Source organism: Colletotrichum fructicola (genome assembly GCF_000319635.2).
Source record: "Colletotrichum fructicola Nara gc5 chromosome Unknown KSG_Nara_v1_contig04, whole genome shotgun sequence".
Lineage (NCBI taxonomy): Eukaryota > Fungi > Ascomycota > Sordariomycetes > Glomerellales > Glomerellaceae > Colletotrichum > Colletotrichum fructicola.
In genome coordinates, this window is record NW_027094054.1 from 2,187,587 (window position 1) to 2,211,048 (window position 23,462).

Here is a 23,462-nt window from a genome sequence, read left to right on the forward strand (position 1 = left end):
GGTGAAGAGATATCTGCAGAGCAGTTGAGATGATGACGGGCTGCTGCTTCGAGCACGGCGGGCGGTTAGCAAAGCAGCCTATTCCGGCGCGAGGCCACAATCCACGTTCTCGGCTCGAGATGTGGCGGCCGGAGCAGACTCACTGGGTGGAGATGGTCTCAGATCCGTCCTCAGCCCTTGGCTAAGTTCAGTGTGGGAAACGAGACGTTCAGCTCCGGATGCGCTCAGTGTGATCGGCGCGTGGAAAAGATGCGAGTTGGAAATTAGATTGGCGAATGTGAGTGGATGGCAGAAAAAAACGGCGTCAGATGGTGGATGCAGGTCAGACCACGTCCATGGGAGCTCCTGGCGGAGGACAAAGATGAGGAGGAGCTAGTCGGTTGTCGGGAGCAGAGGATAATGTTGGATGCTGAAGAAGAATAGACGAGTGGGCGGTAGCCGGGAGGGGCTCTTTTGTGGTCGTGTCTTGCCCGAAGCACCTTTTCCTTGGCGTACGAACGTGGACAAACGTCGCTAGAACCCAAGGCTTCGTAGCAAAAGAGAGACAATTCGTTCCCTTTCTTATTTCCCTGTCGAGACCACCGGTTGAAGCGCGCAATTGAGACACGGTCTTCTAGTCGTTATCGGCGACGGGGAGTGCGGGCATCTACATGTACGAGTGATTGGGGCGTCTGGCAAGACGAGAGTCAAGCGACCGGGTAGACCCTTGCAGAGAGTTTGGGCCTAGCACACTCGGTCTGACGGCAGCACCCAGGAACCGGGAGAAGCGATCAGCGGAGAGAGGATCGATTCGTTTGGGCGATACCAAATGGCGTTGCTGATGGTACCGTATTGCATGCGGGACGGGCGAATGTCGGGTGGTGCAGCAGCACAGCGGCAGAACGTATGTACGTGGGTGAGATGGGCGAGTAAGCGCAATAGGGAGCGTCTTTTTTTTTTTCCTTTTTTTTTCTTTTTTTTTTTTCCTTTCCTGGGCTGGTCGGAACAGGGCAGGGCAAGTTAAATCGTGTTGGCCGGAACGGTTAGGCGGACGGCGTTAGATAGGTTTAAAACGTATGGTGGGCGTGGACAAAAGAGAGGACGTGCAATTGCTGATGTGCGCCGGTGAGGCAGAGCGAGGCGAGGTTCAAGGTGAGGGCGGTGGAAAGTAGAGAACGAAAGAAGAGGGCACAGCGGCGGGTGTTGCGCGGTGGGTGGTTGTTGGCATGTATGTATATGAAGCCGCGGGCAACTAGACAGGGTCCGAAACGCAATTCCCAAAGTCGATTTGCAGCGCCGGGTTCTGGACGAATTGAGTGATTGGCGGAGGGCTGGGTCGCTGGATGGGTAGGATGGCTTAGGCCGAGTGGGAAGGGTGCGTATGGAGGAGGCCCCTTGTTTGCTCGGCGAAGGGCCTGTACTGTGTGTATGGTATTGGTATTGTATTTGGTGTGGGATGCAGCGATTTGCGGTCCTGTTGTTCTCGTCTGAAGCCCGTCTGCGCGCTTGTCGTATGGCAAGCGTGTAGACGAGTTGGACGGACACGAGGAGATGGGCGCTGATGGTGTTGAAGGGATGGTCGAGGAAGATTATGAAGACGAGAGGAAGAGGAAAAAGAACGTGGGTGAGAATGGGGATGAGGGCCAGTGTCCAGTGAGTTGAAGTGCAGCCAGCAGGTCCAGTCCAGTGTGCAGGTCCAACCAGCATCAGCACGCGGCAGTGTTGGCTTGTCTTGTCTTGTCGAGAAGAGACCAGGATCGGGCCCCACGTCGGACAATGTGATGGATGGGGAGAGAAATTGGAGCCTTGGAGCTTTTGGGACTTGCGTGGGCTTAGACTTGGACGAGGGACGCGAAAGCCGACCGAGGAAGACGATGTGAGGGTAATGCTTAAGCGAGGATGGGAGGAGGCGAGAACGATGACAGGACCGATGGCAGTACAGTAGCAGCAGATGCACGTCAGAGGGGAGACGAGTTAAGACGGCCGAGATGGAGATGCCGCTGGTCTGCTGCGGTGCCGTGGTATCGGAGTTGGTGGTACAAAGCACTGATGGTGATGTGCGCCGTCCAAGTTAGAGTATCCGTAGTTGAACTCGAGACCAGATGACGGGTACTCCCAAGCCCAAGCCAAAACCCGGTGCCAATTGCAGGCGTGAGGTGTGTGAGAAGGGGGAGGGAGGGGAGACGAAAGAAAGAGGCGTCGACTCTCTCGAGGCGTTTGTCCAGTGGGGGGGGCGGGCGGAGGAGTTGTTCAGTCTGAATTGGTTCAACAGGGCATCAGGCGAGGAAGAGACTAACCGGCGCGGAAACGGCTGAGCTGGGGCTTCCCCTGGCCCACTCGTTCAGTCGTCCACTTGTGCACGGCGGCCAGGATGTGAAGGAGGACGAGGGACGAATGGACAAGGGACGGGGACGAGGACCAAGATCCCAGCAACTGCAACTGCGAATTGGGCCGGAACAGGGACCGGGATCATGGGTACGCCCCCCAGGGCAAGACAGGAGGCGACATTGGCCGACAGCTGGGGATGCACCGCATCGAGAGGACTCGGCCGGCCATGAGGACGGCCAGGAAAATACATAGGTACAGCAAACTAAGGAAGTATGCAGCATGTACTTTGTGTAAGGTATGAGAATGGAAGATGGAAATGACGGGATGTTAGGTAAGACGAGGGGAGGAGACATCTACTTGGTGGATATCCTTAAAGGACTTTGATACATTCAGTAAGATAGGTACCTATCTACCATCCATCCGTATGCACTGCAGTATTCACGTTAAAACTCAGACAGAAAGAAGGAGCCTTTGGTTGGTATTCCGTAGACAGATAGATCCGTTATCCGTGCATACTAACACAGCTGAGCTGCCTTTGGAAATGCAAGTCAACCAAACCAGAAAATGCATCTGGTTGGCCAGCAGCACGTCAGGAGAGGATAAGGTAAGCACTTGGTCGTGCTTTCCTCGCAACGCGTGGGAGGTCAGGTGCGAGGAGGAAGGAAGATGGAGATAGAGGAAGGTGGGTTGCAGTAGGTACGTACCGCACTTAACCAAAAGCCCGTGTGCCTTGCTGCGGACTTGGTACGCAACGCAGGCAGGAACCTTACTTAAGGTACCTTACTGAGGCAGGCAGGTACCTACCTACCTTACCTGTCCTGACTCCTCGGAAGGTTGGCTGACTGCGTGAAGGCCAACAACCGCAACCCACCTCAGCTAAAAAGTAAGTACCTCACTGCGTACTTCGCGCTACGATTACCTAGGAAACCGGTTCTCGGGTTCCAACCTCAGGTGTACTGCGTTGACTCCTCGCAGCTTCAGCGCCCACCATGGCTGTGTGTGGTGCGTCGATGGCTGTTGGTGGCTGTTGGAGCGCACCTGCCCTCGCCTCGGAGCACCCAAAATCGCTCCTTGGTGGGCGTACAGCGTGCTGAAAGTCCATTGGCGCGCAGATTGCGCATGCGAGCCTCCTGCACCCAGCAAGCAGGTCCGCGAATCAGACGACACTTCTCCCGTCCAGTCAAGTCCTGTTGGAACTTGGGACGCCGCAATGGATGCCCTCGATGAAATGCGATGCGACCTGGCATGCCCGCCCTCACTCCTCCAGGGAAAATGGGGAAAGGGCCCCCCATGTCCCGGCCATGTCCATGTTTTTTCTAACCATCCATCCATCCATCCACGAGCCCATGTCGATCTGCCCCCCGTCACGCCTCTGCCCTCCATCATCACAGCCCGCCCTCGTCGGAGGGCGGGCGCGACTCCGAAGAACTGGACACTGGAAGCACAAATCACCCTGCCCTCCTCATAAGTCGCTGTTCGCCCCTCCATTAAACACTCTTGTGCTGACGTCCACCTAGTGACTACCATCCATCACTCTGACCAGAGACCTTCACATGTATCCGTACCGAGTATGGAAGGCCTCACAGACAGGAAACCGGAGCAGGACACATGCGGATAGCGTGGCCACCTCATCTTGCGGGGATCGCTCGTGTCTGGGGCCGCTAACTGACGGGTAAACCCATAGCGGCCGACGATTGGCGCCGGGGGACTTGCCTGACGTGACGGGCCTTTGCTGGCTTTGGACTGCTGACGGAATCGTTGGCAGCGTCTGAAGAAGACGCCGGGCCTGTAAGCTAGAGACTTCCCTCGCGCACCTGTTCCGCACCAGAAATTGACGACGCCGATGGGGCTTCATGTCAGCCAAGATGACAGAAGCTGAGGAGTCATTCTCGACGGATCCCATTCCACAATCCACGTGTGTCTCTTCTGAGTACAGGTGGGTAAAAAGGAGCTAAACAGGGGAGAATCGCACAGTGTCTGCTTGACCTCCTACGGCAATCCTGGAGGCTGGAATGCGATGCTGGCGCTACTCACGCAGATACTGCAGTGTCCTGGGCCCACGCAGCAACACCGCATACACTAAGCCAGCCCGATATATCTCACTCTGGTGGTGAGCTGGGCTTCCACTCCAAACTAGTCTTCGGATCGTCGCCTTCGAAGCCCCTTCCATGGGTAGCAGCAGCATCGGATACCTGCCTTCGATGGGGGTTCGATAATGGCACGAGAGATTGGAACTGGGTCGCCTGCACCACCCCCAACGAACACTTTTCACGCTTCTGGAAAACAATTCGGGGGCTCCTCAGATCACTTTTCTTTGTCGCCTCCACTGCCCTGCATCTGCATCTCCCGGACTCCGGAGAAGAAAATCTGCCCGTCTGCTTCGCCTGCCTCTCTTGCCTCGCATTCGCCAGTCACCTTGTAAGGAAGCCAAGTTCCAACAGACCGTCAGTCATCAATACAGTGGAGATTAGTTGCTTTCTGTCGCAGTGGAAGAGCCGATCACAAGACGGACCCAATACCGTTCTCTCCTCGCATCTGCAACTGGCTAGGCTGGCGGCCGAAGTACACCTGCCGTACACGAGGTACGCGGAGTGCGCCGTCGTTCAAACGCCCCGCCCTGAAACTCGGTCTCACGGCGCCCATGTCCAACGCTGCGAATGACAGAACGAGTCGAGGTCAAATTCCCGACCGTACGGATACAGCGACTGCGCAATTACAATTACCACTGTTCATGACGAGGACCGAGGCATAACCGATGCCATCTCATCTCAGCGCCAGACGCGCCCAGCCCGGAACTGGCACTCCCTCACCTGCCGGCCTGCCTTCCGCCTGCCTTACTCTGCCTGGCTCTTACTGCAATGCCACCGTACCCTACCTGCCTACTCTGAACCGCCTAGGCAATCCTTGCAGACACTGTTTGGGCGGTTCTCGCGCGCATCTGCGCCTGCTCAAACGCACACCCGAGTCGATCGTCTTCTCCAGGCATCTTGCCCTGTCCTGCCTCCTACACTACTACATACTCATCTCAAGCCATCCTTGCCGCTGTCTCTTACGATTCAAACCCTACGACATGTCTGGTCCTCAATCGAGAAAATCTCCCGTGCCGCTTGCTTAGCAGATCGTCAAAATGGTCTCCCGAACCCACCTCGATCGGAGCCACCTCCGTTGCCCTCTGCACATTACTAATGGAAAATCGGCCATGTAACCGACTGCCGGCTCTTTTACTGCCGACTTGAGCATCTATCATTTCCCAGTCAACATCTGGCATCAGCCACTCTACCAGGCAGGATCTCGCGTCATGAAATCCGACCTCGGCTCCATGACTCCTCCGCCAGACGAAACACATTTCGTACCAGGCAAGCAGATCGACGAGCTCGTTCGATCCATCTCATGAGAATTGTGCAAGTCGGCAAACAACATTAGCGGCAGAAGAAAACGGCACTTGCCGATGGCATGGTGGGCTTGCGAACAATTACACCCAAGGCCAAGTTTTCTGTTGTTCATTGGCCGCCATGACAATCGATGGTCTAGGTCGTCTTTGCCATGTACGGATAGAGACGTCTCGCAAACATGGCGGCAACGTATCGGCAGGTGGACAAGGCAAGACGCCCTGCATTCACAACGTACGGATACTCCCTGCGGGCTGCTCCGGAGCCGCAACACTAATGGACGCCATGCATCACTTGGCTGCCCCGACTTTTCTCGAAGACCAGCATCGCGACAGCATCATGACAACTGGCGCCCCATTACCCACCGTGTAATTCGATACGACGGTGGGATCAAAAGCGGGCGGCGCAATTCCGCGTGCACACGTACAGTACCTATCTTCGTCTCTCTCGAGTTCACGACCATTCATTTCAGCCCTCATCGGACTAACAATAGAACGCGCCACTTGCCGAGCCAGAGTTTTGATGCTCACTTCCCTCTAGAACAATGGGAAGGATGTCACAGGGCGCAATCCGCCCACCGTTCATGCAGCGTGCTTCGTCTCAACGTCACATCAAGGATCTCCACGCGACATACGGATATCCCGACCGCTGTGCCCACAACTGGCACTTGATCCTCACAACGATTTAATCAACCAACCGCTCACGGCCAAGACCAATCGAAATCGATCCCGCAGATTGAGCATTGAGGGCTCAAGTCTAACAAGACTTGAGTTCTGCCGTTTTCCAGCTTCATTTGTGAATTCGGCACACCGGGGTCCGGCAGAGCGACAACCCCGGCTTTAGGCTTGTCGTTTGCCTGTCAAGACTGTGCCGCACAGCATTATCGAGGCACATCGAATAGCACGTTTCTATTTGTGAACAAAGGTAGACAATGCACATCTACGGCACAAAGCGTGGGGAGCTCGGACTCCTTGATCGAAGCTGCTCTAAAAACAGAATGTCGTCTAATACAGATATGCATGGGTTTTAGACGGCACTCTTCATTGCCAGTCAAGACGAGGGAAGCTTTTAGCTGCCAATACGGCATCTGGATGAGACACAGAGGATTTGCGATTCGTTCTGTGGAATCGCCAGTTACACATTGTCATTCCAACGTCGCCGCTACCCATTCGTCCAGCCCATCAACCGAGTCTTTGGTTATGGCCACCGACGGGCGAATGCAGCGATCGTGAGCCGCCTGTGTACCAAGGCTGGACGGCGTCGTGCTTTAGAGGCGGTTTTGTCCTCTTCTGCCAAACTTGAGATGACGGCGCGGCGCGGAAGGGCAATCCCAGCGGCAAGAATCTAGAGAGGTGCGGTCGAATCAACCTCCACAAGGCTCCCCCTGATATCTCTCGGTCCATGCATCTTAGGCGCAAGCGTAAGGGCCATGTTGATGGCAACGACACACATACGAATGTGCAACTGTATACGAACTGCCTTTTTCGATTGAATATAAGCAAAGCAGAGCCAGAGCATGGAGCAATCGAATCACGAGAGGCCAATCACTTTTGTTTGCTCCTTACTTCAACGTCGGCCGCCGTTCTTTACTCAACGGCGCGGGTCGTCAGCTTTTATGACGAGAGACAAGGAGTCAACCGAGATTGTCGACGTTGACAGACCGGGGATCGGCTGGGCGTGTATCGACCGGGAGAGAATAAGAATCGACACGCCTCGTGGCCTCGAGGAACAAACTTTGAAGTGACGGATGCTTTGTTTACGGCGTCAGACCGGGGAGGAAGGATTGCGAAAGGCCACCAACTTTGTTCACTTGCGGAGACATTTGATGGAGGGATACAGTGTGCTGTTGCACTTTGGCTGGCTGGGTACAGGGATTGATCCCTCCTTCCGTGTCCCCCAGCGTCCGTGTCCCAGCCGTTGACCCACTTGGAGCCAACAGAAGACGCTAAAGCAGACGCTAAGAGTACGCTAATCACGCAGGCTGCTGTGCTAAGGTAGCGCAACTTGTTGGTTCACGGGCAGTCATTTTTTTCGCTTTCTGCCCTCCTCGGGCGATTGCCCAGTGTGAAGCTCGCCAGGGCAGGCAGGGGTCCTTGGGGGTCCTTCCCGCCAAGGTCGGATTGAACGATGGGTCCGTCATCCCGCCAATCTACTCTAGCTCTGACGTGACGCCTGAGCGACTCACCACCTCCTCATGTCAATCAAAGCCCATTGTTGAACGAGCACTGCTGTGGTTGGCACTGACAGTGGCCCTCGCCCGTTCGCAACTGTCGCCGTCGTCGCCGCCTTTCCTTAGTCTGGAAATGCTAACCACCAGCATCCACCACCCATCTGTCGTCCTCCGTTGTTGGTTCACCAGAAAGCCACGCGATGAACGGAACCGCTCCAGACCAGTCCCAAGCCAACCGTCGATGGATGAATCCGCCCGGCTGAAGCCACCGACCATTGTTCCTTTCAGGCACACTCCTTTTGATTGACGGCGCTAAGCCTGACTGACACCAACCCACGAGGCTACGGCCGAGACCCTGTCCGGCTACCTCGATGCTCACCACACTCGACTCGTGTCTCGAAACCCCTCAGCTTGCTTTTCACCAAGCCTCCAACGCACGACATCCGGCATCTCTCTGCTCGCCCACGCGATTCGACTCGGTGGCTGCCCTCTGCGGAAACCTGTCTCTCTCCTCACGCGCCCATTCTCCGTGTTCCCCCGCATTGCCGGGCATGAAGAGATGTCTACTTTACACCCCAGCAGAGGCACCCGCACCAATGAGACACCAAACCCAGCTCCCCAAAGTCACGAGAAAACACGCACAACGAACGTCTCTCTTCGTCCTTTTTCCCACAGAATTACCGCTCGCATAGTTTATGCCGCCGGTCGTACAAGAGTATCAAGGAAGGGCGCCAGCTTGAAATGAGCGACCCAGCACGGCGGTAACGCCTGCGTTTGCGTTGCCACCCCCGGCCAAGAATATCGCGTCCCGCTCGGTATCCAACACGGCAGCCACTTGATAATCATCTCATAAGCCTTAAAGCCGCCGGTTTGCATCTACAAACTCCGCAGGATCTGGCAACCTGACGCTGGGCCCTTGCTTTGTGCGACTCTTCTTGCTGGGACAGGGAACCAGTCTGACCTCTCCCCGGCTGATATCTGCAGCGATTGCCTCCAAAGGTCCAGACCGAGTTGCCCAGCTCAACTACGAATGCCGGACTGCATCACTCATCACCGCCACGTCTCATCCTCGCTACCGCCTCATGCTAGCCAGGCTCATCTCCGCTGCTTTTCTTCGCACTGTCTGGTGACAGACTCTCGGGTCCGGTCCAACCTCCCAAGAGGCCTTGCTCGCGCATATATTTCTCCCAACGGCAACAAGACCGCTCCTAATGCCGCCTGCACCACCAATCATAAGATCTCATGCATGGCCGCCCCCACCGCAAGCAACACCATAACCAGACACTCCAGGATACAGCACCCAGGTTTCTGAAGCCAGCTATTCTGGGCGTTTTGCGGCATGTGTGCCTGCCCCCGATGATGAAGAGTCTACAGTACCGGTGGTGGGTGACACGCCAATGTGACGATGCAGATTTCAAGGCATCATCATTCAGGTACCGCAATCTGCAATTTTCACAACGAAGCCGACGGCATTACGACATCCGACATTGCAGATGAGCCTTCTCCGCTCCAAATCGTGGTCCAGCGCCGCTAATATGGAAGGCGCAGATGGACACGCCGACGAGCCAAAGAACCCGGCAGCTGAGAACGATGAGTCTGCTCACGACACGACACGACCCCGCATCGGTTTGATCCAATGAACCAAACTATCGTCCCTGACCTCGATAGGACGAGTCCGCGAACACCATGTGGAGACGCTCGGCCGCGGAAGCCTCGACCTGCAGCTTTTCTCCTAGCGTCCAAGATGACGGGCTGTGATACCACTTTGCTCCTGTCACAGTGCATCTGCGGCCTAAAGGGGGCCTGTTGCTGAAGCCACATCACGCATAATACGCAACTACACCCTATGGGAAAAACGCCGACTTGGTGGGAACCAGTAACCTGGAAGACTGGCGCACCCTCCTTGGCCTCCTGCGCTTGGAACCAGATAACACTTGTTCCAGTCTAATCTAGCAATCTCACACATGTTATTTTCGCCGGACGAATCATCACGCCCGACATTTGTTGGCCCAAAGTCGCGTTTTTTCCGAATCTCGGCCGGACTGCCGTATATGATGCGGATCTTCGAAAGGATTATTCATAGGTTCTGCGGGCAACATCCGAACCAAGTCGCCGACGCACGCGAGGCTTCAGTCCGTTTGTTAGGCAACCGCATCAGCAGTCAACCAAAGGCCGCCGATTGGTCATCATCCGAGTTTGATCATGTTCTCGTTGAATCTTTGGGGCCATGTCTCCTATCAAGGTAGTCCTATCCCACTTCACTTTCGATACATGCACCATCTGCAAAGCCGGCGAGTCGACTAATCACCGGCGTCGAAATCTGGGTCGGTTCTGCGACGTAACCCAACCACGCCCCCTTTACTCTGTCAGCAACTCATAACTTCGCGATTTAAGCATATGAGCCATGTACAAAAGTCCCAAATCAGTCGGCCACTGAGACATCTGTAACAATTATTGCATACATCCCCGCATTTACCACCGACACGTCTTTGCTTTTACTGTCACGGGGGGAGAAAGCGCCGATAATTCGAAACAACGGCTAAGTGTAGCTGGCTTCAACGGCATGCATAGCGCGGGTTCTTCATACTTCATTTGCCTTGGAATCGTTCTGGAAGATTGCCTCGAGGGGTGCTGCATCGGTGGGCGGGCGTGGAGCAATCTAAGACCGTTGCACTCGGTGTTATGGCCAGGCTGCCTTCGACGTCGGACTTGGTTAACTGAAGCCAGTCAACAGACCGATTTTTCGCGGGGCGAAGTCGTCCTCTTAGGTGATGGTCTGGAGTCTTGTCGCGCCTAACAGGTGTTCGGCGTGCCTTGTTTGGTCGCAATTTTCGAGTGTGATTTGCTCCAATATTCACAGGTAACTCGGTAGCCTGCCTTGTTTAGACCTTCCTCCGATCTACCAGAAGACTCTATCGGGTTCACCCTGAAGACCAAGACTGTCACCTTAGCCTATCGCCGGAGACTTTCGCCGCTCGTCTGGGTCAGCTCTCTCATTCGCCGAATCTAGGGAAATGAAGTTGATTTGGTTCGATCGTGAGGTTATATCTGAACGTCGGAAACGTCAAGGGAACTTGATCTAAGCGCATTGATTGCTCTACAAACAGGCCTGCGAGGGGCACTCCGACCAAGAACTCACTGTCAAATCGCTTCTCCGGGACGCCTCAGGATGGAACACACGAAACATTGCGACAATTTGCAGCCTACCAATTCTCTCCAGCCCTACCCTCGGTACTGAAATTTCTGCAACGTTGCTCGCCGGAGGAGAGTCCTTGGTTGGATGCCGGCGTGGTCATTACCGCGGTTCTTGGCCCGTTCTCATCTGCGAACAACGTAGTCGGCACTTGGGAAGAGGACGCACCTCTCATTTTGACCACAAAGGTGCGAGATGTCTCAGTTCTCGATGAGCCTCGCCTGTTTGCGAGGCCCTTCCCTACACCTTATCCATCAAGTGATGACAGACAACAGGCGCTGGTTAACCTGTTCTCCCGACGGCATGTCTTTTGCCCCGGGCTGGGTCTGATTGGATGGCAATTGGACAGGAAGAGCGGGGAGGAAGAAATGGAGCTGCCCTGAGCTTCGCCCAGTACCACCCTCAACTCGTATGGGCGCGCGTGGCCGTCAATCGCTTCCATTTGTGGCGTGTGGCGGAGTGCTTGGGTTGTTCAGCTGCTGTTGAAGATTATTGCATCTCCGAGCGAGGTTGTCGACGAGAAACTTTGCTGTCTCTCGGGTTTGGCCCTTTTTGTTTTCAGTTTAGCACGTATTGAAAGCCTTTGGTGGATGGTCTTTCTCAAGGGAGGTATCCGGCTTGCGGACTTGCAGGATATCTAAGCCGATTTGCACGTAGAATACTCACCGGTTTCCGTAGTCAACCCCGGCGTTCACGTGCATTCATCTTTGGCAGGGAACTCATTATCTTGTCATTCGAGGCTGTGCCCTTTCTCAATCACCGAGACAACGATGCCGTCCAGTGCTTCCACCTCAATGCCTCCCAGAGATCCCAACGGCTTTTATGGGACATCGACCCGACCTCATTCTCTGTGGTGCTTGCCATGTTCGTTTTATTTGATAAGCTGCGAGCATGGCCTTATAGAGAAGTCTTTGGTGGTATCCAATGACGGACTTTCAGGGCGTCTGAGCTGAACTACGTGCAGCATGTTCGCAGCTTCGAGAGATTGACCTCAGCTTCTCTGGCGTCAGGATTTCTTGTCTTGTCTATCTATACCCAACCCTGCTGTCCTGGTGTTCGAATACTGTCGACTCCATCAGTCACGAAGACAAAACAGTGACAATGATGTCTAATTCTGCCAATCACTCTGACAAAGAGATATATGCTGAGAGCACGATGTTGATCTGGCCGCTTTCTCCAGCCCGTTCTCTACATTCTTCTGATTTGATTAGTTTCTGGACTGAGATCAAGGCCAGGTCTTCTGGTTAGAGTCGAGGCTATAGATGGCTCGGTGGCCTGTGAAGGTCAAGTCATCAAGTCTCGTCCACCTTGCCGTCTTCTCTCATCTCCGAAAACCTAGAAACTACCTTTTCATCCAAGATGAGTACAAAATTTCTGATCACAGCTTTCCTTTTTTTCCCTTTCCATTCTCCTGCGTACAACATAGGAGGACTATTCCCCCAACCCACAACCCAGCGAATCCTCCACCACGAACAACCAAACCACCAAGAACAAACCCGCAAGAATGGAACCAGCTTCGCAGCCCCAGCCGGTCCAAGCACCAAACTCTCGGATCCGCCGCGCGGTCTCGCGGCCCTGGGACTTTCTCAAAGCTCACCTTCGCCCCGTCTGCCAATACGTCCGCCGGCACTTCACCCGCCCCAGCGCCTCCGACGACGCGGCGCGCACCCTCGCCCTCGCCCGCCGCCAAGCCCACCTGCAGGTCCTGCAGACCAACTTCCGCCCTGACGTCGTGCAGAGCCTGCAGGAGACGCCGTGGCTCGCGGCGCACCTCGCCGCCGGCGGGGATGACGCGTGGGACGAGAGCCAGCGGACGTTTCCCGACCGCGTGGCGGGCCACGTCCTCACACGCCTGCAGATGCACAACTTTAACTTTGTCGAGAGGGGGCAGGTGAATCTGCCGGCGCGGTCGGTGCGCCACCTGGAGTCGATCATGGAGCTTGTCTTTGTGGAGGAGGTTGCGAGGAAGATGGCGGCGACGATGCGGGAGGCGTGGGTGGATCCTGAGGGGCCTAGCTGGTGGTGGGTTTTCAGGCATAAGACTGTCGCGGAGTGGTTGAGGGCTGTGGTTGAGCTGCAGTTTTCTTGAAGGAACTGTGGATGTTCATCAGGGGGTCGTCCTTCTTCCCTTCTAACTTTTTCTTCCGCAGTTTGCTGCCTGTGGGCGCACCTTTTCGACTGCCGTATGACTCTGACGGGGAAATACCAGGGGGTCAGTGAGTACACGCCTGGCATATTGTAGTTTCTCGAAGCTAACACAGATATAGCCTCAGGTCAAGCTGCGTGGTAACTTGTCCAACTTGTCCAAGGGGAGGACCATTCGTCAAGTCCACTTCAGGGGAAGGACCATTCTTAAAGCACTGGAAAGCGCTGGCATCGCGGGCGAGTTCAGTGAATGGTACGATCTGACTGCTGGGATCAGGGTTCCTGACGCCTCTTCCCCGAATACCTGGATGCTGGCAATGGCGAGGAACTTGTGCATCTACCACGGAACTGCGAATGCCTACATTTACAAGCGCGTCAACTGTTCGGAATCGTTCCCGGACTTGGGTTCCGCCGCTCTCTCCGCCGGAACGACACAGATTGGGGGAATCGGATGGCACTCCGCACCATCCCGCAAGTCTTCAAGAGGTTCAGTGCATTGGGGGCGTTGTTGTGGGCTTCATTCGAGGAGCAGATTTGCTTGATCGGTCCTAAGGGCAAGCTCGTCAGCAACTCTAGGGTCGGCGCAAGAACAACACCAAATTGCGGAGGGTGAATCTACTGACGTGGTATATGGGTTGGGTAATGGCCAGCCGTACAAGAGCTCCTCAACATTCGGGATGGATATGTGGCGAACGGCCTGACAGGGTGGACGGGCGGAAGCGCTTCTCAACTCCTTGCACATTTTGAGCTGTTCATTTATCTCGTCCAGGGGATAAATCGGAGTCATCGACTCTGCGCCTAGATACGCTACCATGCTCGAACTTATGCCGCCGGAAAGGAACGTGGAGAAAGAATCATCGACCTATCACAAAAGATCTAGTTAAACATTCTTTCTCAATTCAGCTCACATACCAAGAATATCTTCTGAGTCAATTCACACAGAAAGGGAGTTTTGTAGACGCGAAAATATGCCCTTGGGCGGCACTAGAAGGCAAGATTTCAGGGGTTTCAAATTATACCAGCAGTCTATTCTTTATCCAAACTTCACTCAGCAGTCAGACCTCGTTGTGCCACTTTTTGTTGCAGCACATTGATTGAGAAAAATTTCCGCGGTTTCGCCTCGTAATCCAAAAGAACACCAGAACTGCTCCTACACACGGAACAGCTAGCCACTTGCTGTCCAGGTGTAGATGATCGGAAATGTAGTTCAAGACTTGCCCGTCTGACCCGTGCCATGATCGACCCGCAGCATGTCCGACCACGGTCCTGACATGGCGCTCGCTGAGCAACGCCACACGAGGTTGGTTCGTCCCATACATCCACATGTACTGACGATATGCCGCAGTCATCATCAGCGGCCCCGTAGACCAGAAAACCCTCAAGTACGGGAGAAGTATTCTCTTCGAAGTCGAGCCGCCACGTCGCTTGGCCTCTTGCAGAGACCACATTAAGAAGTCAGAACCCTTCTCCGCCATGAAGAAGTGATTGCTCAACCCCGCAGCGCCTCCAGTGGGCGCGAATACAGCTTGTAGACCAAGATGTTGGAGACACATTGTTGCTTCGACGGATCGAGGGTGGACGTCCAGATCAGCATAGATCCCTCCCTCTGCATGTATCACGACCAGACGTGCCAGATCTGCTCGCTGGATATTGTGATCGTAGGTTTCGTATGTCGGTAATAGCCAGGAGTATTTCGACTTGATGAGGAAAAGGATGTCGTCGTCGGTCCAGATTTTGACTTGATAGCCCCTTGGTTCGAACATGGACTTCCAAGACTCACGGGAAGCTCTTGCTGGATACGTGCTGACGTCTGTAGTCTTCCATATTTGGTGAATTGTATTTGGAACCGTTTCGTCGAGCTGGCTGTCGTCGATATTCGACAGTGTCGAAGGAGGGCATTGGTCTAGAACTTCGATCGGCTGGCTTGGGAGACTGAAGTCGTTCGTGTTTGTGTAGCTGAGTTGATGCAGGACGAGGAGTGCTGTGAGCGAAACGATTGTAGCGGCCAGAAGCTTCAAGCAGCTTCCCCGGGGAACAACGACCATTATAAAGACTGAAGGATAAGAATTGAAGTTTAAGAAGATTTGGTGATAAAAGGAGGACGAGGTAGTTGTTTAGGGCTGAATGTAGATGGGATGCAGCGTAAATTGAAAGGGGTATCTTGACAAAATTTCAAATAACGGAAAGAAAACATGCAAGTTAGCACTTGCAGGAGAGGCAAGGAACGGAAACGTAAAGAATGCAGTCTATCAGAAATTTTAACAAGCAATTGCAACCATTTCTTGTAGAGCTGTGATCGTGAAGGTGAAGTGTCGAACCACTTGCTATCGGAGGGCAAGCTTGGTCTGACTTAATATACAGTAGGACCACGGAACTGACTCTTGAACCACTAAACAGAAACGACCACCCTCAAATCACCCGCCCTATGTTCATGACAACCTTCCGTCTCCGTATGTAATCAGAAATCGCCAACTGACGATCTCTGGACGGAATGTGGACTTCCAATCATGCAGCAGCACTAGGGCGCAGCTGCCGCAGCCAGGTTCGCTTCACCCACCAACTCGGTCGTGACCATCTGATGGTCAATGCCATCCGAACCCAGGCATCAGCAAAAGGGATCCCGGTGCTGTCAATTCTGAGTGCGAGACCCCTTTACCCACGAGTCAGAATCTAAAATCGACACCCGGTGGAGGTTTGTACCAACATGATCATCTTGATACGAGGTCGAAAGCAGCTGGGTTCTACACTAGCCCTACCGCATCTCGGTAGGTGCCGGAGGATTTGGTTGTCGTAAAAAGTCCCGTGCCGAGTCTTTCGCTCTGTTTCGGGATTTGATGTTGAACATCGTTGGCCGCGTACGAAGGAGCACTAGCAACAATGCATGCAGCTAGCTCTGAGTTATTTCTTCATGAATGACATCTATTGGTTCTTGTCCTTTTTCATCCATGCGAGTATCATTTTTCACATTCAATGGTAGCTCCAAAATACTTGTTGTCTCTATGTACAGTTGTGTAGGTGTCGGGGCTCGGAAGAGCCCCAACTTCATTTTCGTCTGAATCACCCCCTTCCAAACTTTAGAGACCAGGAAATTCCAAGTAGTCGAGACATCCCTGAAGAGTTAGTTCATAGCAGACCCTCATTGTCTATACTTTGAGTTCGTTGGCCAAGAGCCTCAATGTGCCCAAGGAAAGAATGTCGAATTGTCGATACGGATCAGCTTCAGGGTCAAGATTGTTCGCTGCGTAAAAGAACTTTCCTTTTGGACAGAATTTGAGCAAGTCGTCCAAACGCTAGTCCCTTGTAAGTCATGGAGTGGTTATTAATATTTTGGTTCTGTGCACCCACATTGTTGTAACGCATGAGCTGAACCCACCACAGGCAGCAACATTTGTCCCCTGCTCAAGGCAGCAGCATTTTGTACCCAATCTCCCTCCAACGTCGAAATAGAGTAATGATGTCGCGATTGACGGAGAATTCGGTCCCCGTATCTCGTGCTGTATTAGTTTACATTTTGCATGTTAATCTCAACTAAGTTTTGGCCGCAGTAGTTATCCCAGGAAGGTATTTGTAAACGGAAACCCTTGCTATTCTGTAGAGGCCGCCGATGATTGTTTCTTGTATTTGATTTCGTGATATCCGTGTCACTGTTGTTCACTTCTCCGACTCTAGCCTCCCTACGGGCTTCTGTCTGAAAGTACGAAGGAATTGGATGGAGAGCTGTAGAAAACTCATTCCCGTTTTCTGAGAAGAAGAAATAGTGGCTTTAGGGTTTTTTTTTCCCCTCTTAGTGTTGAGAAGAGTAACTCAAAGGGGCCGTGGTCCTTGGAGATCAGAAGAACAAATCAAAAAACGTATTGAGTAGCACCGTTCGTTTGGTAAGACCATCTGAAGCTGGTTTTATTGCTCTTTTTACCGGTAGCGTATCGTACTGTCGAATACTGCACAGGCAAAAGTCCTTGAGATGTTGTGACTCCACAGGCAGGCTCGCAAGGGAAGGAACGCGGAAAACAAGATGGAAAGTATCGTAAACACCGATGGCATGAATCGTAGCGACGTTCTGACTCGATAGAAAATGTTACAAGTGGTAGGCCAAGATACTGTGGAAAGAAATTTTGGCTTCATTCCGATAAAGCCAGCCCCAGTATATCTAGCCTGCTTGAGACATTTGGACCGAAAAGCAGATATGGCTCCTGAAATAATGATGTGGCCTTGATCGGAGCTGATCGAAAGAACTCGAAATACGTAATATCCTATTGGATGAGAGAATGTTGCTATTTCTTCACCTCGCACATGACGCCATGGCTGAAATATTCGCGGGAGGGCATGACTGGCTCTCCTGGTCGACAGGCAGCTTCACTCATATGACTAGTCCGGTCCATGGAACCTTGCATACTCATGGCCAACCTATCAAAATCTGCCGCAGTGACCATTATAAGGTGAGATTTGTATTCATTTGGGAAAAAGAAGTACCAAAACGGCGTGGCTTTAACGCATCCAGCACTGGCTTGTCTGGGGCTTGACAGGGGCTATCACCCCGTTTGCCAAATTCACCTGGTTGTCACGCTTGTCTTTTTTTTCCTCCTTGCTGCATTGTTGACTAATTGTGGACAAGAGACCACATGATCAAACTGACTCGGAGGACCCAGATATCTTTCCGTATGAGAATTGGGATGTCCCTTCGGAGGGAGATGTCAGCATCAGACAAGTTAGCCTAAAGGGCGATCCAAATTGGAAGCCTGAAATGCCTATCCCACAACCCGAACACTGAGTTTTCTCTCCAAGGTAAGTAGTGAAGAGATAATGCATTTTGCCTTGATTATAGCCAATTGGTTTCCGTACTTCAAGAAGAAATCCTTCCCAACGCCACTCCTCATGGTCTTTCCGCATTACCTAACAGGCTGACGAGCTGTCGGCTTTTAACCGTCCCAAACCCCGGATCAGGCTTTTTGGCCATGTACAAGGAAAGTTTGAGCGGGCTTTCGACATCTCAGGGGGCGCTTCCATAGCTTGTAAGTCTCCCCAGTGTGATGACATGGACGGCATTGCCTTCAGGACTCGTCTGCTTCCCTATTCCCTCGACGCCAGTTCGCCTGTAGTTCTGAGCACGATATCAGAGGTTCGCTTGATGGCTGAAATGTCTTTTTTGAGACCGATCACAGCGAACACGCTCCCATCCCATGATGCTGGTTCTCAACAGTCCTGACATGTGTGGCATATTACTTGGCTGGGGCGAAAGCAAGGTATCGTTCCAACTTCTACTTATTTCCTTTGATACTGACTCTCTTGTTCCCTAGGCCGGCTAGCACGAACGATCATATTACATGTGTCATGAGCGTCGATGTCCAATCCAGACCGCAAGTTGGAGACGAGACCTTAGAAAATAAGATGATATCGGGCAAAGTGAGAGGGCGAGAACGTAACTGAGGTCATGTGCGTCCCCGGGGAATATTCAAAGAAGCCGATAAAGTCGATAGACAAGTGTTGCTGGGGAGTATGTTTCTATCAAAGCGGAAGGATCGAAGGTGAGAAACTCTTTAGGTCTCTCTGTGAGCGAGTTCTCGAGAACAAATAGTTTGGATTCGTTGCTGAAAGGACCGAAGGGGGAAAGGCAGAAAAACCCAAAGGGCAAGAGCGAACTAGTTGGTCCCTGCATGTATCTGCTCTTCGAGAGCTTCGTCCTCTTTTTCTTTGCCCTCCTTCTCTTTGCCCTCCTTCTCTTTGCCCTCCTTCTCTTTGCCCTCCTTCTCTTTGCCCTCTTTTTCTTCGCTCGTACCTGATCGCCGAGATTTTCGTCCATCTTCACCTTCACCATACACACACACACACACACACTTCCGCATTTGTACCCAAGAATCACACCACCCAACCTCGATTAAGATGGAGATTGATGAAGATGACAGTATGGCTAGCAATGACTCCGGCACCAGTACCACTAACAACGATGATAACATTGTGGCCAACATCGCTGCCGATGGCGATGTAATTATGGTCGTTGGTCCAGAAAAGAAAGAATTTCGACTCCATTCCTTCTTTTTAAAGACCACTTCCAAGGTCTTCAAAGCTATGCTGGGTCCCAATTTCGCCGAGGGTCAGCAACTCAACGCCAACGGGGCTCAAGGCAATCGCACGCCGGTCAAGATTGACCTCCCAGAAGACGACGTCAAGAGCATGTGTTTCATCTTCAGAGCTATTCATCATCATTTTGACGCCTTCCATAACGCTAAGGACATTCCTTTCTTCGAAATCCTGGTCGCCGCCGACAAGTATGACCTGATTCATGCTATCAAGCACGCATTTCATCATGCGTTGGCTGCCGCATTTGGAAAAGAAGACACCCTGAAGAAAATGCTGGGCGTAAAGCTCTGGAAATTCGCCATGGCTGCAGCTTTCGTCAAGGACACTACTGCCTTCAAAACTGCTACGCGCATTTTTGTTCTACACTGGGAACATGATTTCCTCGATTTTGCCAAGGTGTATTACTTCAACGAGGTGTTTGCATTCCACGTATGCGGTAAGTGAAGTCCATTCGACCAGATTTTAGGTCAAGGGCTGATTCGTTGCTTTCCCAGCTGCTCTTGAAAGAAATCGCTCTGATTGCAGACAAAAAGCAATGGTAGAGTTGCTCTTCGCATGCAAACGCGAATCAGACCGGCGGAGACTCGAGATCAAGTACAAGATTGGGGTGTCCGACCCCTACCACTTCATTGAAAGCAGCGTGAGTCGTCAGCTAGACCTCATTGAAGACTGCGTCGAATATCGGAAAGGTGGAAGACACACCGACGATGAAGACAAATACTGGATGGATACTTTAAAGGAAGATGCAGGATTGCACCTGGCTCTTTTCATTTGAGATGACGTACCTCTGGCTACCGAATCGGAAATGTCGACGGTCATTGGCGAAGGGGATTGGCGAAGGACAAGTCATAGCAACAGTGACCTTAGAACAGGGAGACTGGAAATCCAGGGAAGGGACCTCAGACTGTAGATTTGGCAAGAGAGCGGCTTGAAAGAAGGTTTTGGTTACTTGGATCCACGAAGACGAACTTTCCATGAATTCAAGCAAGAATCTGCTCTCTCAATTCTTGATTAGAGAAATACAGGGCCCGCTAGAAAAGAGATTTATCAGCCGCATGTGCTTAATCTGTCTTGCATACACAATCTGCGACGCCATCAGAAGCAGACGTGCTGTCACCAACTTCAGCGATAGAGGTCTGGCAACCAAAGCGAATTTTAAAGAGGTCAACAAGTGTTATTGATGGGCAAATCTCTATCAAAGCGAGACAGTCGGATTTCGAATTCCTTTTGTTTCTCTTTCTCAGTCCTGGAGCCTTGGATCTCTCTGATTCCGTTGTTCAGAGGGTAACATGGTAAACCGTTCTGGAGGGAAAGAGCTAGCTTAGGTAGTTGGTTCTTGCCTTGCCTTGCTACAACTTTCAACTTCACCCCCACCTCGCCCTCGTCGCTTGATTGCAGCCGCTCAGTAGGCATTTTTCGTTCACCTTCTCAGCACAACAACTTTCGCCATCGCAAGCCACAGAGCATCACTGACATCGACCAAGATGGAAGTCGACAACGATGCCAATATGGTAGGCGACGATACCAACACCATCAACAACATCGCTCCCGATGGCGACGTTATCATGGTGATCGGCCCTAAGAAGAAGGAATTTCGACTTCATTCGCAGATCCTGAAGGCCGCTTCTAAGGTCTTTAACGCTATGCTCGGCCCAAAGTTTGCCGAAGGCCAGCAGATCGTCAACAAAAGAAGTCATAACGACCCGGTCAAGATCAACCTCCCCGAGGACGACGCATACAGCATGGGTGTCCTTTTCGAGCTCATTTATTATCGATATGATGTTCTTTCTAACGCCGACGGTATCACATTTTTCGACGTTGCGCTCGCTGCCGACAAGTATGATCTGATCCGTGCCGTCAAGTACCCGATCACCGAAGCCATGGATGGTATCTTGTTCAGCTATGATGAAAGAGGCGAAGAGGAATCCATGTGGAAGCTAGCTATTGCTGCTTCAATATTCGATTATGATCCCTGCTTCTATAAGGCCACTGAGGCGTTGATTTTGTTATCTTCGGATGGATACATCAGATTGGCCGACAAATGGTATACGGATCAGATGTTTGCACTTCGCCTATGCGGTCAGTCTCAATGGAATTCATTCGAAAATTGTATATTTCCTAACGTCAAGGGTATTTCAGGCCTTCTCGAAGACCAACGAACAGAGCTAAGACGGCTGGCGATGCGCAAACTTATGATCGTCTGTGCGCGGTACAACAATGAAGACAACGACTAAACGCAAATGGCATTTGGCTCAACGATCCTAAGATTCGATATCAAGAGGAATGCTCCTGAGTACTTTGCCAATATGATTACTTCAATCAATTCCGCAAGAAAGCCAAACGAAAGGAGGACAGAAGCACCAAATGGATGGATGAAATCGTGGGAAAGGCTGGGTTGCATTTGTCCGAAATGCGTGCCTAACGCGGCATACTAGGTATTCAACATGGGCTGAGGAAACACAAGTGAAAGGGAACAGATTGGGAGCTTGCTTAGCCAAAGGATAGATGGACTTGTCCAATCACGAACAAATTCAATTCGAGTGGACTTTTTAGACGATGACACTGCAAAGCAATTGACCTAATCTACCACCAATGCATTCATTTACAAGAATTTATCCACCACAGCAAACTGGGAGCCAACCGACAATTTCCGTTGGTTGAAAAAGTCTTCATCAAAATAAGAGGATTAAGGTTTCTCTCTGTCTCCTTCCTTGAATATCGGGCCGCCCTGACTCCATTGTTCCAATAGTACCTAGCGAGGTCAAACACTTCACAAGGAAAGAGCTATCTAGTTGGTTCTTGCCTTGGCCACTACTTTCAACTTCACACTCACCACACCTTCCTCGCTTATTTACAGCTGCTCGTCAATTTCAAGCCCGTCACTGCACCTGAGAACTTTTGGCACCGCCATTCAAACGAGACGCTCCGCACGCCAATAAAAAATGGAGGTCGACGACGATGCCAGCATGGCCCAAAATAATGCGAGTACCGCCAGCGATGATGCCAGCAAGATCATCGACGTCGCTGCCGACGGCGACATCATCGTGATCGTTGGTCCCGACAAAAGAAAGTTCCGAGTCCATTCTATCATGCTGAAGTCCGCGTCAAAGGTCTTCAACGCCATGCTGGGTCCTAATTTCGCAGAGGGCCGTCAACTCCGCAACGACAGCCTTCACGGCGAAAACACCGAGATCAAGCTCCCGGAAGATAACGCTTATGGCATGAGCACCATTTTCCATCTTCTTCATCATCGTGTGGACAAACTACCGAACCCCATGCCTGCCGCTCTCCTTTTCCAACTTGGTATTGCCGCCGACAAGTACGATTTGGTCTCGACCCTGAAGTACACTATTACCGGCGCCATCCATCGGGCCATCAATGACGGCAGAGGGTTGAAAGATATGAGGATGCTTGATGTCTGGTATCTGGCCATTACTGCGGCTTGCTTCGACGACGCTACCAACTTTGCCACACTTACTCACGTCTTGGTCTGGTATTGCGATGTCCACTTCGTCCACTTGGCTGAGGAAGCGGCCACTGATGAATTGTTCGCATACCGTCTATGTGGTAATTCTCTTACATGAACCATTCAAACAAAAAGTATGTGAGACCGACAAGCTTTTGAAATAGGTCTTCTTGAAAAGAAACGCTCAACTATCCGTTCGGAGATGCAGCACACAGTTCTGGTCGCGTGTTCCTGTAAACAAGAAGGTAGAGTCCTTACCACGATCAAGTGGGGCTATAGCGATGACGGCGAGTGGTACATGGCGGAGTGCCTGTCTGAGGGCAGTTTGCACGCGATGTGGGATTACATCGATGATGCGGAACTGAATTTCGCGTTCATGGAGGATAAATATGATGCAGATTCTTCTGTGTGGTTGCCTTGGATCCAAGGTATCCGCAAAGATGGAAAGGTGTTGCTGAAAGACACGCGCAAGCCTCAAGCCGAGAATGGTATTGATACGCAACGCCCCTGAAGATGATTTGGCTCGGAAGACATGGACGAGATCGCGCGAACAAGGGAAACATGGAGAAAAAGAGACAGCCGGGCTGGAGATGCACGCAAGTTAGAGGCGTGCGATCACCGTGATATCGAAACCTAGGTAAATTAACCCTAGCCCTCCTAGCTCTACACACACACATATATACTACGTGAGCCTATGTAACCAATTACTTTGGGCCA

At 52.2% G+C, this 23,462-nt stretch overlaps 5 protein-coding genes across 5 annotated transcripts; 4 read left to right on the top strand and 1 right to left on the bottom strand.

Moving 5' to 3' along the window:
• Positions 1-12,563: 12,563 nt before the first annotated feature.
• On the top strand, positions 12,564-13,746 carry CGGC5_v007431 (uncharacterized protein; the record flags this gene model as incomplete). The annotated part of the gene is made up of 3 exons (XM_032036016.1): positions 12,564-13,081; positions 13,269-13,275; positions 13,327-13,746. 3 exons carry the CDS (start codon positions 12,564-12,566, stop codon positions 13,744-13,746), a joined length of 945 nt encoding a protein of 314 aa, XP_031885151.1.
• Positions 13,747-14,259: 513 nt separating this feature from the next.
• Positions 14,260-15,249, bottom strand: imt1 (Inositol phosphoceramide mannosyltransferase 1; the record flags this gene model as incomplete). The annotated part of the gene is made up of 1 exon (XM_066151859.1): positions 14,260-15,249. One exon carries the CDS (start codon positions 15,247-15,249, stop codon positions 14,260-14,262), a length of 990 nt encoding a protein of 329 aa, XP_066008622.1.
• A 3,832-nt stretch (positions 15,250-19,081) lies between these two features.
• Positions 19,082-20,054, top strand: CGGC5_v007433 (uncharacterized protein; the record flags this gene model as incomplete). Its single annotated transcript, XM_066151860.1, has 2 exons — positions 19,082-19,715; positions 19,852-20,054. 2 exons carry the CDS (start codon positions 19,082-19,084, stop codon positions 20,052-20,054), a joined length of 837 nt encoding a protein of 278 aa, XP_066008621.1.
• Positions 20,055-20,763: 709 nt separating this feature from the next.
• CGGC5_v007434 (uncharacterized protein) lies at positions 20,764-21,513 on the top strand (the record flags this gene model as incomplete). The annotated part of the gene is made up of 1 exon (XM_032036018.1): positions 20,764-21,513. One exon carries the CDS (start codon positions 20,764-20,766, stop codon positions 21,511-21,513), a length of 750 nt encoding a protein of 249 aa, XP_031885061.1.
• Positions 21,514-22,221: 708 nt separating this feature from the next.
• CGGC5_v007435 (uncharacterized protein) lies at positions 22,222-23,256 on the top strand (the record flags this gene model as incomplete). The annotated part of the gene is made up of 2 exons (XM_032036019.1): positions 22,222-22,846; positions 22,910-23,256. 2 exons carry the CDS (start codon positions 22,222-22,224, stop codon positions 23,254-23,256), a joined length of 972 nt encoding a protein of 323 aa, XP_031885273.1.
• Positions 23,257-23,462: the final 206 nt, after the last annotated feature.